This window comes from Zonotrichia leucophrys, chromosome 2 (assembly GCF_028769735.1).
Source record: "Zonotrichia leucophrys gambelii isolate GWCS_2022_RI chromosome 2, RI_Zleu_2.0, whole genome shotgun sequence".
NCBI classification, from domain to species: Eukaryota; Metazoa; Chordata; class Aves; order Passeriformes; family Passerellidae; genus Zonotrichia; species Zonotrichia leucophrys.
The window spans coordinates 92325132-92341306 of NC_088171.1; the positions used below are offsets into that span (position 1 = coordinate 92325132).

The following is a 16175-nucleotide window of genomic DNA, read 5'->3' on the forward strand; positions in this document are numbered from 1 at the left end:
TTAAAACAGTTTGCTTTATTTTTTAATATTATTTTAAAATGCTGACAGAAAACTACACCTGTCAGACTGAATCTGTCTTAATTTATTGCGCTTGGTAATTGAACACTGAAAAGGCATAATTTTAAGTTGCCCCATGCTTTGGAACATTTTAATGTACAACAATTTAAAAAACCAATTGTTTACCACCCAAAGCCAGTTTTATGCATCACTAAAGTTGCACACGGCTGTCCTATGTCCTTACTTGTGTTTGAAGTTGTGGCAAGACGTGGGATTAAGTTTGCTGTGCTGTGGGGCTTCAGCCATTTGTGTCTATGCTGGGTGTAAGAGAAGGGCCTAAGCTTAAGCCAGTCTTGTCCCACACCTGATGCTCTCAGCCTGGCTCCCTGACAGCACACTTGCACTGGATGTACAGAAGTAGAGCTGGTGGCATTTGGACCTGATTGAGAGCAGAGATCAACACATATCTACTGAGGCCATGGGAATGTGTGCAGAAATTTGCTGGCTTCAGTGAGATTGTGGAAATGTAAACTGGAAGTAGGCAACTTATTTATCAGTCTACTAGAGGAGTAAAAGCAAGATTTACTCCATATGACTGTGCTTTAACTGGCTGAGACAAAGCACCGTTGTGATAATTTATTTATTATACCTTTAAATTTCCACCTTACCAGTTTTAGAAGGCACCTCAGCGATACAGTTAGCAATGATGGTTGGCCTTGCTGGCTAAAAACCTCCTATTGTTTTTATTCAAATACATCCACCACCGCTGATTTGGTAACTGGAAAAGATGCCAGACAACTTTAGAATGTGAGCACCTTGCCATGGTTGAACTGGCACCACCGTGTGGCCAAGTATATCCCAGCAGGAGTATTTCATTTGAGGTAAAGAGCATAAAATCAGCAGGGGAATATTTCTTATGCTCTCAGCCACAAACAGAGTGCAACTTAACGTCCATTTCAGCCTCAGAGCCCTCCTGCAGGCCAGCAATTGGAAGCAAATTAAGTGCATTTTGGAATCCACTGTTGCTTTATTTGGCAAGGACTTCTCATTATGCTTCATTTGAGACAGAAAGTTGGAGGTAAGGCAATATTTGTATTGGATATTATTGTTCCCAAAGCAGAGGTTGAACCTCTCTATTAGATCAGCAGTGATACCTCCCAGCCTGCCAAAATTTCTGTCCTGGTTTAAATACCAAATTCATCACGTCACCTGCCTAATTTGCACTTTTCAGAATCTCAGTATTTATAAAACCTTTTTTCAGATAAATGGAATTTGTGTTGTGTGTGTCAATTCAGATTTCCTACAGTCCATGGGATTGGAATTCAAATAGTTCTAAAGCCAAGCAGTTCATTGGGCTGAAGGAGTGATCAGTGGGACCACATAGGTGTCTAACAGAACAAAACAATTTTTGGCAAAGCTTTGGTGAGAGTAACAGGTCAAATTTCAAAACTCCACGATTTAACAGAAGCAAGATTCCTCCCCTCCCCACATAATAGCATGACACAGAATGTGTGGCAGGAATTTATATGGGCAATTCAGCTGGTCCATTCATGGCTTAGTACATAATTTCAGGGCATAACTCAAAGAAAAGAAAAGGCATCTGTACATGACCAAACAATGGGCAGAGCTTGAGCAGCTCATATGGCAACTTGTAAGTGCCATATAAAAAATAAATTACTACTAAATAGGCATATAATTTCAGTTTCAGGTTCTGGTCTCTTCAAGAACAGCCTGTTATAGCTGAGAATGAATATCTGAAGATTTGTGGAATACAATTAATCTCAAGTTCTGCTGAATACAAACCCACTTCAATTCTCTTGGCAAACATATTTGATTAATGAGGTGCTCTAACAGTTGGTTAGAGACTGAAGCACACAACTACTCTGAAGCTGGACTGAACAACAAAAGAGAAACAAACAATCTTAATCAACATTTTAAAAACTCACCTAAATAAATTAAGGACAATCTACAAATCTATCTTGACTTATTTCTGCTAAAACAGAGACTTGTTTCCCTAAATACATATATGTCTAGTGTAGGCTTTGTATCTTGCCAGCTCTTCAAGAAGGCAACAGATTGTTTCTAGCAATTTGAGTGCCTAATTTTTTTTTTGGTTCCTTTTACATTTTTTGTGTGGCTGTTTTGACAGATTAGAAGATTTGGCAAAAATACTTCTTGATTCCTTCTTAGAGAGGTTGACGGTCTGGTGAGATTCATCCACACACTCTCCTGAATACAATAGTTTTACAACCCACAGCCATGGAGTGGACAATTTTTTCCTGTTCCTTGCTGTATATCCTACGCCATTTGCAGACTGTGCTGGACAGATTTCACGTGGCTTTCCACAGTGCATGTGTGTCTGGATAATGTAGTCTTGGAAAACTGTCCAACTTCAGTTTTACAAAGAGTGAGGTCTAATAACTCTGGTGGGATTCCTACTTGAAAGTAGCTACTTTTCTTATTGTCAGGCACTTGTGAATGCTATGATAGAGGTGTCCAGAGTCTCAAAGGAAAGAGAAGTGAAGACCATGAGGGGAAAATGTTTGACATGTGTGACAGCGTTACCTCTTGAGACAGCTAAAAGCTGTCTTCACTTTGACTCATTCTGAAAACCAGCCTCTTTTTTTCTTTTTGACTTTGCAAGTTTTTAATTTGTTATTAACATGACTGATGGTGTTGTCAGATGCCTAATCCCTTCACCATCAGAACAGTAAAATCTTCAGAGCCTCAGCTAGTACATTTCTATTTTATAGCTCTAGTTTTAGGTCCAGCAATCTGTCCACATTTCTATGTGCACCTTAGTTAGATATCAGAGAATCAAGCTGATCATCAGTACAGAAGTCAGTCTGTGATACCAGAAAGAGAGGCTACTGCTAGCTTTCACTGGAAAACATATTATCCTATTCTTATAGGTGGCAACCAATGGTCATCTTTCTTTTTATCAAATGAACAAAATTCAGGGAGAGTGATGATGAGTGAATATAGAGTCAAATATCTTGAGAAGAAACAGAAAAATAAAGTGGGAAGACAAGTAATTATCTTATGAAAGCAACTAAGGTACATCAGACTTACAAAAATAGCAAGGTAGCTCAAAATATGAAATCACAGGACTACCTGTGTGGGACTTGTCTGGAAAAAAAATCAATTAGATGTTATTTTAAGATTTACATGTAATTCCTCTATCCACAGAGTAGCAAAATACAAACGTGTAGCAGTTTATTATTTCAATGTCATAATGAGAAAAGTACCTGAAAACATGATGCTACATGATACTACATGAATGTGTGGTTGTACAGACTGTAATCACAGAGACTCAGAACAAAACTGGAACATTATAATGCAAGTGGGGAAAAAAAAAAGGAAGGAAAAGGACACATAAAAGCTACAGTAACTACAACCAGAAAAAAATTTGCAAAAGATCATTGAAAATACCTGTGCAATCATCCAAATACTTGGGAGACTGCTAAAATTTGGTACAGAGATGAATGCTCATTAAACAAAATTCAGCACAACATCCTCAGGTGCACTATATGCTCAAGAAAAGGCAGCCCTGAGTCACCCCTCTTTCTCTGGCCACAGGGCTACAATGGGAAAATTGCAACCCTGAGTAGCAATAGTTCAAAGTCTGAGGGCTGAGCTCAGCCACACCAGGCGCACCTGCTCTGCAAGGATCACTTCTCTGAGCAGTGCCTGGGGAGGGCTGTGTTTTCAGCCCTGCCTAAACACATCTCTGCAGTGTAGGAAGGAGCTTCAGAGAGAGGATTTGTGGCAAGCAGCAAGCCCCCTTGCTCTGGTGATAAAGCAGCCTGGGCATTGAAAGAAGTAGAATAGATGTCAGGATAGGTTGTTTATCAAGGTAAGAAATTTCATTTGAGGAAGCTGTGAAAGGGTTCCACTGAGACTCCTCAACTACCAAGGAAGAAGGAAGATTTTAACCAGGAAACCTCAAACCTAACTTCTGCACAACCCCAAGGATTTAGGAAGAATGAAAACCAACTACACAGCTTCAGCACCTGCATTAGCTCTGGTCCTGATGAAGGACATCATGGTCACAGACTGTCCTCTCAAATTACACGGAGCTGGAATGAAGTGCTCTGCTTCATTTCTCCTCTCCTCAAAATCCTCTAATATGTTTCCTAGCCTAGGTGCAGGATCCAGAATGTACAGGCAGCTGTGTGGAAAGGGTAACTAACCATGCTTTCTGTGGAAAGGGGAGGTGAGCACCCATTCATGTTCAAATGCTGTGATATAGGCACTCTGGGCAAGAGAAAGGAAAAAGGAAAACACATGTATCTGAATGAAACCCCCTGCTCATATTGCTGGTTAAAAAACTAACGGTGAACAGAAACATAAGGAAAAAATGCAGGAGGAAAAAAAAATCAATACATGAAAAATTTATACTAGGCAAGAAATTAGATTACCTTCAAGGAAAGACAGCACCTGGAGCTAGGTTCATGTTAATTTGGGGAGCATAAAGGAATTCCTCACACCTTGTCTAGAAGGCCCTTGTTTTCCTTCATAAGGATACAGAGGCTGAGAACAATGGCCACCATGTATGTGGTACACATGCTTTTGTATGGAGTTAAGAAGGGATCATTTTGCCCTGTGTATCTTTTAAGTTCATTCCTGACAAAAAGTTTTATAGCAAATCCAGAAAAGAACAGGCATACTCTTCTTAAAATACTGCTGTATTCTATCTGTGGAAATACCTGGAGAATATGCATCTATTCCTTGGCCAAATGGTTAACAGGAAAACACAATTATGTGAAAGTATTTGAATGCTGTAAGCTAGAAAAAAGGAGAGAAAAACAAATGGACATACTGTCTGAGATGGCTGTATTACATATAAGAAAAGTCAAACACAAGTAAAGATAAACTCTACAACCAGAGGGAGTAATTGCAACAACAATAAAGGCAAAAGTAATTTCTCAAGCAATTTCAATTCCATCACATTGATCACTTTATAAAGCCAAAGTATGGCAAGGAGATACATTACTTCCCCCTGTTGATCTTTTACATTTTTCTATGTTTATCACCCAATTTTACATCAACCAACAGTCAACTACAAATGGGAAAGCAAGAGCCTGTGTCACCTGTGAACGATCTATTGTCCGTACCACAAAACCATCTTGTATAATTTATGTTAGGTGTAACATTCCATTCTTCCCCTATGCATGTAATGATCATTCCTTCTTTCATACCTTTATCTTGGTTCTTTCTAATATTTCTCTTATGATCTGCTTCCTTGTAAATAGAACCTGAATTACAAGGGTCTATTGTTCGGCCTAAGAACTATAACTTTTTGGTCTCAGAATAAGAAAATATACCAAGAAGCAAGGCATTATCCACTTAGCACAGTTTGAAAACATGCTTATTTTAAAGGATTTTTAAATATAAAAATAAAACAATCTTTCATGACCAATTATATAACTTCCAGGAGTTCAAGCTACCCTTGTCTCACATGTTGTGAGATCCTCTCTATTTCATCACTTTCACAGGGCTATCTAGACCTGGATTGTCTCTCTACTCTTGCCCTCTTCACAGGGATGAAATTGTCTCCATTCATTACCTTCTAACACCTGGTTTTAATTTACTTTCACTTAGAATGAGTGCAGAAGGTTAAGACATATATTTTAATTGGTTAAGACAAATGTCTTCCCTATCCTTTTTTTTCTGGACGGTGCCTGAACAATTGTCACAACCAGTCAAACTGACTCATCTTCCAGACTGCAGAATGCAATCTCAGAACAAGGTCCTTATTTCTGTTTACTTTTCTTTTGCCTCTACTGTTATTATACCGTCCAAAGTGTTTCCATTCAGCAGAAAAACAGAAGTGCCCATAACAACATCCTTCTTTGGAATTCCTGCACTTTCTTCACACAGCCAATTTATAAGAATATTGAGTTTGTGGTCAAAAAGATCTGTCTTCAGATTTCATCCAGGCCCTATTTTTTTCATCTTGCAGCAGCCCAGCATTTTTTTCTCTGTCATATAAAATGAGTTGTTATAAACAGCTCCCATTGTGATTGCTGGTTTTAGCACATTTAAGGAAGTAGCACAGGTACCACACTGTTAACCACAGTGAGTCCTGTGGTTGATAATGGCAGTGCTAACAAAGATGAATCACCAGCAGTGAAAGCAGGTCAAAAAAATCACGCACACACACACAGAACTCTACTCAATCCAAAACAAAACCAAAAGGAACTCACTCCACCAGAAAGGATATCCAGGGAAAGATATAGGAGTGTAGCTGGGAATGTATGCCTTGTAATATACTCTGCTTTGAACACATGCTCACAGTATGGACTCGCCCTCAGGAGTCATGATCTGAAAATACTTTATTGGATAATGTGATACTCAGATTTTTCAATGAAAATTTATGGTTTTGTTCATTTTTCTCACTGCTTCAAATGATGGTTGTACACCTTCCTGTAAAACAGGTTTTCAAACACCAGAAGTTCTTATGAATCCTTGTGGGGTTCTGCGTTTCACATTTTCTTAACTCTTGCTCCACTAGAATAAATGATTGCCAGAGTAAAGATTATTTTCATTTGTGCTTTCCTACTATCTATCATTCTGGACATCCAAAATCTGTGGGGACTTTCATGTGAATGCCTTCATACAAATCATGTCCATCACCCCTCACTGACAGCAAAGGCAAGAAACACACCACCATAACACACAGGACAGAAAAAAACAAAACAGAACAGTGCTTCAAGACAGGAATGATTCCCTTGAACTGCTTTCCAGCCCACGAGAGGGAAAAGAGGGTGAGTCTTAGTCTTTTCTTCTAGCTAAGGAGAAATAATCAAGCTAGCTGCTACACCATCAAGTATTGCATAGGAAAATAGAGGGAGACTTTGCCAATGGAGTGGCTGGCTCACTGCATTTTGAGAGCTTTGTGAATTCTTAAAAAGCTCTTCCCTTCAGAATGACTTCAGGAGAACAGCACACAGTGCTGGCAGCAGCATTTGAGCCTCCTGTTTGGGTATTCTACTTCAATACAAGATGGGCCTAGAAATGAAAGAAAAAGCACAGTGGTTTTTGAGGAAGATGTCACCTTCTTTTTGACTTCTCAAGTGTCAAGGCTCAAACATCTGGAGGGCCATTCCACAACCATCCTCTCAGTCAGCCAGCCATTACTGTTCTTCAGGAGAGGGCTGTTACTACAGTGGCCCTCTTGCTACATCCTTCATTTTCACATCTTCTATGTAAAATAAGTTATGGACTGTATTAACCAGCTTATTTTCCCTAAGCTTCAGCATAATGATCCAACTAATAGCTGTTCATCACCTTTTGTCTCAACAGCAGAGAGCAACTCCAACCCTTGCCTTCATGTGGGAAATGGCAGATAGGAAGAGATAGAAATCAAATGAACACTACAGCCTGATGTTTAAGGCTGTTAAGTTTTCTTATGAACTCCCAATGTAAGAATACCCAGAGTACCTTAAACTTCTCAAGGATCAAGGGTGTTCTGAGAGGAAAAAATACGTTCACATTTTAGAACACTGTGCATGTGTGTGAGTTAAACAAATCAGAACTACCTACAAATAAACAATAGAGTTTTCCTCTTGGTGAACTATACCACTGTTTCCCTAAACATTAAGAGTCATAGTGTGTTCACTATCAGCCAGGCACCTATCCTATCACTGTACATTCACAGTAGGAAACCCTCTTTCCAGTGCGTGTTACTCATAAATGTGCTAAATCAGACTGACTCTCTGCCCTTCTATGTTCTAAGGTGAATTAGGAAAGGGTCTGTTATAGGATGATACAGGCCATTCTTTTGTAATGGTCTGTAGTTTTCTCTCCCAATACATTTTCTTTTTATTTAGCACTTCCATTTTTATCCTGTGTTCTTCTTCAGCCATCTCACACTCTCTTTCTATTTGCTGAATCTTTGCCACATGAACTTCATTCATTTGGATTAACTGCAGTTGCAAAATCGACATTTGCTGATGATGTTCTTCCTCATGCATCTTTTTCAGAGCACTTTCCTGAGATGCTTTACTTCTGTAGTTCTTATCTGCTGCTATTCTGACATCAGAACACGAAGGCTCAGGCTGGGAGGTGCCTTCACACACTGGAAAATGTACCAGCTCTTTGTCTTCATCACAAAGTTCTCTGTTGGACACAACAAATGACTCTGCAAACAAAAAGAAGAAAAATTGTTATAGTATCCTTTTCTTCCTTCAAGAAACAGAAATGTGGTAAGTTATTGACATGAGCATATAAAACTTGTGCTCCAGTAGCAAAGCACAGCAGCCAGTACATAATTCAGTTCTGCTGCAGAATACTAAGGGCATTATGGGCTGAACAGAACCACTTGGGGCTCTGTTGAAAGACCTTGAAGGCTATAGTGGGAGTTCAAAAGACTAAAGTGAATGCAGACACTTGTAAGTGGACACCTAAATTTAGGTGGCTGAGCCTGGCGCTAAACCTTAATGCAGCCATTTAAGCTAAATCCATATGTGACTTGCAATATTTTCTGAAAGATCTGAGTGTCAGGTGAAGCTGTGTCAACATGAATATCAAAAGATTGAGGAAATAGTAGGAAGAGCACTTTTTATTCTTTCCTTATCTCTGCTGCAGATGTTGTAAATACAGGAGTGTATATTTTTAGGAAAAAATCACATTATTCTAACTTTGAGAAGGCTCTACCAATTCTTCTGAAATAAAAGAGACTATGCAGGGAACAGAATAGTCACCACTGCAAATGAGGGTCTCAAAATACATTCCTATCCAAATCCAAATGACTAATTATGTTAAATACAATTATGAAAGAGACATTCTAAGAATGTTATCTAACAATGTAGCTGCTGTTGTCTTTTGAGCAAGGACAGTCTTCTGTGTGAGATCCTGGGTGAGACATAATAAAATTTGCAAGAAACTTGTAGCCACCCTCCCTCCTGGTATTGAATTATTCCTTCTGAGTATGCTTGCCAAACAAAGAAGAATGTAGTACTGTAGTACTGAACTTTTTCAGAAAGGCCATTCTCCAGTGTGGACTGCAGCATGAAATATGGCTCCACATACTCTTTTTAGTTCTTGGAAACAAAGGAGGAAAGACCACTGGGAACTCTTGCAGCAGGCAATTGTGTATCAATTTGCTGCTGGTAGTTTTTGTTTGGTTTTTTTTAAACCAGCAAAATGATACTTTAAAAATTATAACGATATCCTTGGGACTGTGCTCTGGAAAGCCAGCATGATAGCAACTGTGATGCTTGCCACAAAGCAGCAGATATGTCAAAAACAGATGAAAAAAATCTGTAAAAAACCTCACACCCGTTTAACTCCTGTAGGCCTTGGGAAATACACACAGCCTGTAATATCATAGCTCTGAAATTACTTTTCTATATCCAGCAGTCACAGCTAAGTGGAGAGATTTGAAAAAGAATCACTGGCAAAATCACATACAAAGCAATACTGCTTGCATCATTACAGCAACATTTATACCTTGACTAGAAGCATCAGGCTGATATTCAGAATCTTCTTCTGGTGGGCTCTGCAAAAAGTACATTTGCTCAGGCATTATGCTTCCAATCTTCTCCTTCCCTACGATGTGAGTATTTATAAGTGGACTAATACTTCTTTTTACCTTCTCCCGCCTCTCATGTGCCATTATCTTTTTTGTCCGTGCCTTGATATTTTCCCAGCATTTCTTTAACTGTTTGAAGTCTCGCAGTGATACACTGGGCTGTGAGTTATATTCATGAGCCAGCGCTTGCCAGGTGCGTTGTTTCAGAGCAATAGTTCTTGCATCGCTTTTTTTACATTCCAGCACATATTTGTATTTTTCAACTAATGCAAGCAGCACACTCTTCTCCACTTCTGAGAAGTACTTAGCAGGCTTTATTATTTCGTTTTGCATTTTCTACTGTTTTTCCCAGAAGGCAAAATTCCTACAAAAACAACAATGAAAGAAAAAAAAAAGAAAAAAACAAAATAAACATAAGTTAGAACTGGTTGTAGTATCAGGATTCTGAACAATTTTGTTTTCTAGAATGGCTTGTTAATAGTTCTAGAGTACATAATGGAATGATCAGGTAAGATAACATAAAATTACATGCTGGTTTGTGTTGCCACTTTAGTGGATACACAGTGCCAGAAGAATACTATAATGAATAGTTGTCTTTGTTACAATTTGTCTGGATACAAAATACTCAGTATTTACTTCGTAACTTGCTCTTAATATCTTGTTTTCCTGTTCATTGCACTTTTTCGCTCCCAGAAAGTTTTCCAAACCCTCAAGTTAGGAACAAATTTCAAAACTCAGCCCTCGTCAGCTTCAGGTTTATGTCTGAAACCACCTTCAGCATGTCTGGGTTATGTTGGTTTTTTTTGTATACAAAATACCCTCTTCTCTCCTTGCTGATTGTCTATAATTAATTTCTCCCATCTCTCTCCAATATTTAAAAGCTGTATGATCAATGATAGTAAGAAGTTGTCCTTTTAAAGACCTGTCAGCTCTGTTCTCCCCCATGCTCCATGCCTTCCTGGCTGATATCCAACAGGCATCAGGATCCTGACCTGTATTACAATATGGAGAGGCAGCAAGAGTTGCAAGGAGGCAAGAAATAACAACAGAAACCAACCACGTGGAAGGCACAGGTCCTTCAGCCTTGACTGATGGCCCTGCATGTGTGGTACTTCCTTGTACTTGTGCTGCTGGTCACTCAGGAGCCAACAAACAGGCTAAAAAGAGTTTTGGCTTTAACACAGCCACTGCTATACACTTACACCATGTCAGCTACCACCTCTCTTCTGAAGCCCAGCACTTACATAGTCAATAGGAAAGAGTTAACAACACATGGCTGTGAAATATATTTTATTTTTGCTGCTTCTATCTTTTCACACTTTTCTCCCCCTTCCTTTCTGCTGTAACTGTGTAGCCCAAATTACTTTTAGATTTTGGGCAGAAATGCTGCCTAGCTCTCATTTCTTTTGTTTTTAATCATTAAACCCAGTAATACATTTATAAGATAATTGGTTCATATTCCCAACAGTCTAGGACTCTCCCAAAATGAAATTTCTAGTCTTTTGCCTATTGTTTCTACTACTTCTCTCATAACGTTCCTTGATGGTGCACTAGATATCACCATCAGGTTTCCTCTTCTCAATATATTTTTCCTTAACTCCACTGCACTAGGACTTACTTTGTGCCATCCTTGTAGTTCCTTTCCTCCAAACATCTTAGTACTTACAGTTATTCCCATCTCTTTCAGTAAAGGTAACTACTTATATTTATAAAGAAAGCTAACAGACAAGCTAATACCAAAATGAAAACCAAGCCTGACTTAAAAACAGTGGCTCTCTTGAGTAGCCCATAAAATATGGCAAAGCCCAGCTGTCCTGGTTTCAGCAGGGACAGAGCTCATTTTCTTCCTGGAGGCTGGTACAGTGCTGTATTTTGGATTTAGAGAGAATAATGCTGATAACACATGTATGTTTTAGTTGATGCTCAGTGGTGCTTATTCCAAGTCCAGAATTTTCAGTTCCCCATGCTCTGCCAGAGAGTAGGTGCACAAGAAGCTATGAAAGAGCACAGCCAAGACAGCTGATCCAAACTGGTTAAAGGGATATTCCATACCATAAAATGTCACATTCAGTGTATAAATGAGGAGGGAGTTGGTCGAGACCTGCAGGTGGTAAGCAATTGTATTGTGCATCATTTGTTTCTCTTGAGTTTTCTTCCTCTGTTTCTCTCTCTTTATCTCCCACTCTCTCTTTTCCACTACAAGTATTATTATTGTTACTATATTTTATGTTGTTTCAATTATTAAGCTGTTCTTATCTTAACCCACAAGTTTTACTTTTTTTTCTGATTCTCCTCCCCACCCCACTGGGGGCAATGGGTGAGCAAGCAGCTGCACAGTACTTGGCTGCTGGCTGGGGTTAAACCATGATGCCAGCAAAACAAAGGAGTCAAAGAACAGGGGACACAGTGGAAAAAAGCCTGGAATAGCAAAACTGAAGCAAAGTGAACAGAAGCCAGTAACAGTCTAGGTCAAGTCAGCAGCTAAGTTGTACCCCTACTGAAAAAGGAGCAAACACTCGGTTTGTACCTTCTGTCAGTGCTTCTCTGGGTTATTTCTGGGCACCTATGTGGGTCCTGCATAGTCACAGTTCTGCTCTCTCTTACCAAATCCTGGTGCCACAAGGACATGGGAGAGCTGAAGTTTTTGCAGCAAACAGGATCTAGAGGACTAAGGGAAAGATCCATAGGAAAACAAAATGCAATAGTGCTACTGCTCATAGAAGAGATAGTTTATTTTACATGAAAGTAAAAGGAGGAAGAAGGAAGAGAGTTGGGTAGCTGAGTTTAAGGAAGACAGTCTCTTGATCCAGTATTTCCTCTGTCACACTGTGTCAAGTTATTTTTTATGGCCTGTGAAAACTTAAGCCACCCCCCACATTGGTGACAGGAATTCTTAAACAGCTATAAACCCAAAGAACAAACTAGGTGTAAGTAAAGAAACTTCTTTCATTGAATACCAGTCATTACAATAAAAAAGTCTAATAGAGGTGTACAGCTGCTTCAGGAATTCCTCAAATAAAACACAAATTAGGAGGAAAAAAAAAGTAGTTAGGAAATTGACCCTAGCAAAGATACTGAAAACTGGCAAGTTCACCTCATGAAACCACTTTGAAAACATGTAAGATAAGAGACCTAGAATGGAATAGAGTGTATCTACTAATCCATTTTACTTCCATACTTATTGCACCACTCCAAACCATTCAGTTTCTTTGGACAGATGCTGAAATGAAATTCTTGGGACTAAACATTGGTTCTGTATCTTAATCTCAATTCCACCAAGGAATTGGATGAAATGCAGTCCCACCAGCAAGTTGTGAGTTCCAATACCTTATGATCCTGAAAAGCCAGGATCACTCCATGTGATCAGAAAGGACTGATTCTACCATCTGCTAATACATGGAAATCTTACTTCTAGATTTGAAAAGGTGAGAGAGCCTCAAATGAAAAAAATCACTACATGTTTATGTTTAGAAAATCCCTTTATTTAGAAAAACAGGATTTTCAGAGTTTTGGAGAGTACATTCAAAAAGTTAAACAATGTTACTAGGTTCCCAGGTGCTAAATATCTAGCTCCACAGACTGGCCATCAGCTGAGTCAGTAAATCAGTGATCAGCTGATGTCACTAAATATCTAAAACATTTACAAATATGACTTCCCATATATTAACAAGTTATGTACAGGAATAAAAGCTCATCTTTCATGGATGGAGCAAATTTAAGCATCACTTTCATACCACACTATCATTTACTTCTATTATTTTTACTGTTGTAGCTTGAGATCTCCAGTTGTAAGTTCAAATACTAAGCATTAAAGAATGGAAAGATAAGTCCTACTCTGAGAAGAACATACTGGTCTTTCCTTCCACTAATCACATTCCTAGTAATTGTTTCCTAAACAGACACACTACATTTGTGTCCTTTCTTTCTGTGAAGAACCCAGGATTATGATCTAGGATGCATAAAGGAACTCAGGAACTGGTGTGGGCAGTCTAATACATAGAAGAAAAGAGTTTTGGAAGACTCTTCTCAAGATCTTACATGCTTAACCTACTTTCTTCAATGTATTAAAGCCCATTTGCAATGAGGTGAACAAGAAAGCTCTCTGAGATGTCAGGACAAGTTAGAATTGCAAGAAGTTGTGTCAGAACACCACCATGTATTTATATTCACCTCTTTTTTCTTTATGTATATTATTCACCTTCTTGCAGCCCACTGGCTCCTCTGCAGAATATGAAAAAGGACTCACAAGCCCACAGAATTTCCATTTTGAGGCTAAACAGTCCTTCCAGGACATATGCCTGGGATATATTTTAGCAGGAATCTGTGCTGAAATAAAAGTAGTTTATTGTGCATAGCTCATCTCGTAAACTGGATTGATTTGTGTGGGCACAAGAGGACAGCTGCAGAGTAAATTCTAAGAAACAAAGACTGGAAAGCTTCTCCCACTCTTACAGGTGCCTAGGCTCCAAGACACATGCAGCAAGAAAGCCTTTTATCCTAAATATCTTCTCCTGGTAGGACTCAATTCACAACTTGCCTTAAAGCAGTGTCCTAAGCATTTGTCCTCTCACACAAACCTTTATAGCTTTAAGATAACAGAAGTATCTCTCAGCTCCTCATCTTTACTGTGAAATGTTGTGCAGCATTCTTCTTTTAAAGGCTACAAGAAATGTGATGTGTTCTGCTCGAAGAACAGCTTGAAAAAAAATTACAGAATTTAAGAAAAGCACATCTGTTCATAAATATGTCACACACATGCATTATTTTGCTTGCACACATCTAAACAGACACCCAAGCTCCAATCAGTTGCAAAGAAGCACAGCAAAAGGGAAAAAAATTGGTTTAAGTTGGCATGTGTGAGCATTTGCAGTCCATGAAATGATTTTTAGGCACAAGAAAATGCAGAGAAAAAGTTATGGTGGAAGACTTATCCCAAATGTTAGAAAGATTACACTAACCAAATCCAAAGAAAAGAGTTTGTGATCACTTATGGGGTGAAAATGAAGTGCACTGACCAGTGCCAACAGAATTCTACCAGAAATATTCAAAGATTGATTAAAAAAAAATGTATGTTTCTAACTTCAATTGCAGGTGAAGCTCTAAATATAACCAGTAATTAACAACACTGGAAATCAATCATAATTCTGTCCTTTTCATCCAGTGCTTGAGGATGAAAGAAAGGCATGGAAATGCAATGACCCATACTAGTCACAACAGGTTTGTATTTCATTTGAATGACAGAAGCAGCAGTAAACAGCGTTCTTCTTCCTCAAATGTTTGCTTGGTTTTCCTCACCAAGCTTCCATCAGTGTTCCAGGCCTGACCCTGCCTACCTTGAGACTTGAAATCACTAGGTAATTAAGAGCACATTGCAAATATGAATGAGATCCATACAGACAATGTGTTTTAACCAGATTTTTAAAAATCCCACCTCCTCGGGTGCTTGCCCCCTACGCTTTAATACAAAATAAATAGTTATCATGGATCATCCAGCAAACAAACAAGATCATATATTAGTAAAATTCACAGTACTTTACCCAAATATTTCCTGTCACATTTTATATAGTTATACACGGAAATGTATTAATATATATATGTACCGGTACCATTTTACACTATAGATACACACAGATTTTAAGCGGGTCATCCCACTACCTATGGAGGACATCCAAAGCACTTCCCGCAAGCAAGGTAATGGACGCAGGTTGTTATTCCGAACGACTGCCTGAAATCCACCAAAAATAGGCACAATACAGGAATCCTACCAGACTCTCCCGCACCCGAACTTCTCAAACATTAACTCGAGCTTGGTGGGCTTTTTCTAATCTCCTCGCTAGCTCCTCTTCTGCCTGCAGGAGGACGGAGAGCGGCTCCGGGCTGCACAAAGGCGGCCGCTCCCCGCCGGGCGGGCGCGGGGGCTGCGGCGCGGTGCGGGCGCATCAGCCGCGGCGGCGGGGGGAGCTCGGCCGCTGTCACCGAGCGCCCGCGGGGACCAGCGCCGGCGGCGGGGACAACCCCACCCTGCGGCCCCGCGGCTCCTCGTAACAAAGCGCCTCTCGCCTCCCTCCCTCCCTGCTTCCCCGCCTCCCTCAGCTCCCCGCCCGCAGGCCGCCGACACCGCTCCCTCCAGCTCCCCGCAAACCCCGCGCTGGATTCCCGCCCGCCGCGGCGCCGGCATCTCCCGCGGGGGACACTGCTGTGCCACGGGGACACCGCTGTGTTCCGCGGGGACACCGCCGTGTGCCGCGGAGACACCCGGCCCGGGCGGTCCTACGCCCGCAAGTGCGGCGGAGCTGTCGGAGGCGGCCGCGGGAAATGCGCCTGTGTCCGTTGTGGGGAGCGGCGTGCGAACACGCGGCGGCCGCCAGGAACGGGGTGGGCAGCTCCTCCTGCACCGGACACACCCCGAGTTCCTGGGAAGCACGTCCCTAGCGCGGCGTGCCCATCCGCATCCCGATCCCGGGACCCCGGAGCGGAGCGAGGATTCCCCAATCCCCACCCCGGTGCGGCGGCTGCGGACCCAGCTCGGGCTTTACCTCCGACAGCGCGCGGCGGCCCACGCGCCTGCGCACCAGCGCCCCCAGCGGCGGCCGTGGGAAGAGCCGGGAGCTGCCGCGGCCGCCCCGCTCCCGTTCCCGAT

At 40.7% G+C, this 16175-nt stretch overlaps 1 protein-coding gene across 3 annotated transcripts; it reads right to left on the minus strand.

Moving 5' to 3' along the window:
* Window positions 1-4816: 4816 nt before the first annotated feature.
* Window positions 4817-16134, minus strand: MSANTD3 (Myb/SANT DNA binding domain containing 3). 3 transcript variants are annotated; one of them, XM_064705684.1, is made up of 4 exons: window positions 15301-15535; window positions 9596-9899; window positions 9454-9502; window positions 4817-8143 (listed from the first exon to the last, which is right to left on the minus strand). In XM_064705684.1, the coding sequence occupies exons 2-4, from the start codon at window positions 9866-9868 to the stop codon at window positions 7734-7736; spliced, it is 732 nt and encodes a 243-aa protein (XP_064561754.1). In that variant the 5' UTR covers window positions 9869-9899; window positions 15301-15535; the 3' UTR covers window positions 4817-7733. The 3 variants fall into 3 exon arrangements, with proteins under 3 accessions (XP_064561754.1, XP_064561753.1, XP_064561752.1); XM_064705683.1 differs by lacking the exon at window positions 15301-15535 and adding an exon at window positions 16072-16134 and having other exon boundaries at window positions 9454-9899; XM_064705682.1 differs by having other exon boundaries at window positions 9454-9899.
* Window positions 16135-16175: the final 41 nt, after the last annotated feature.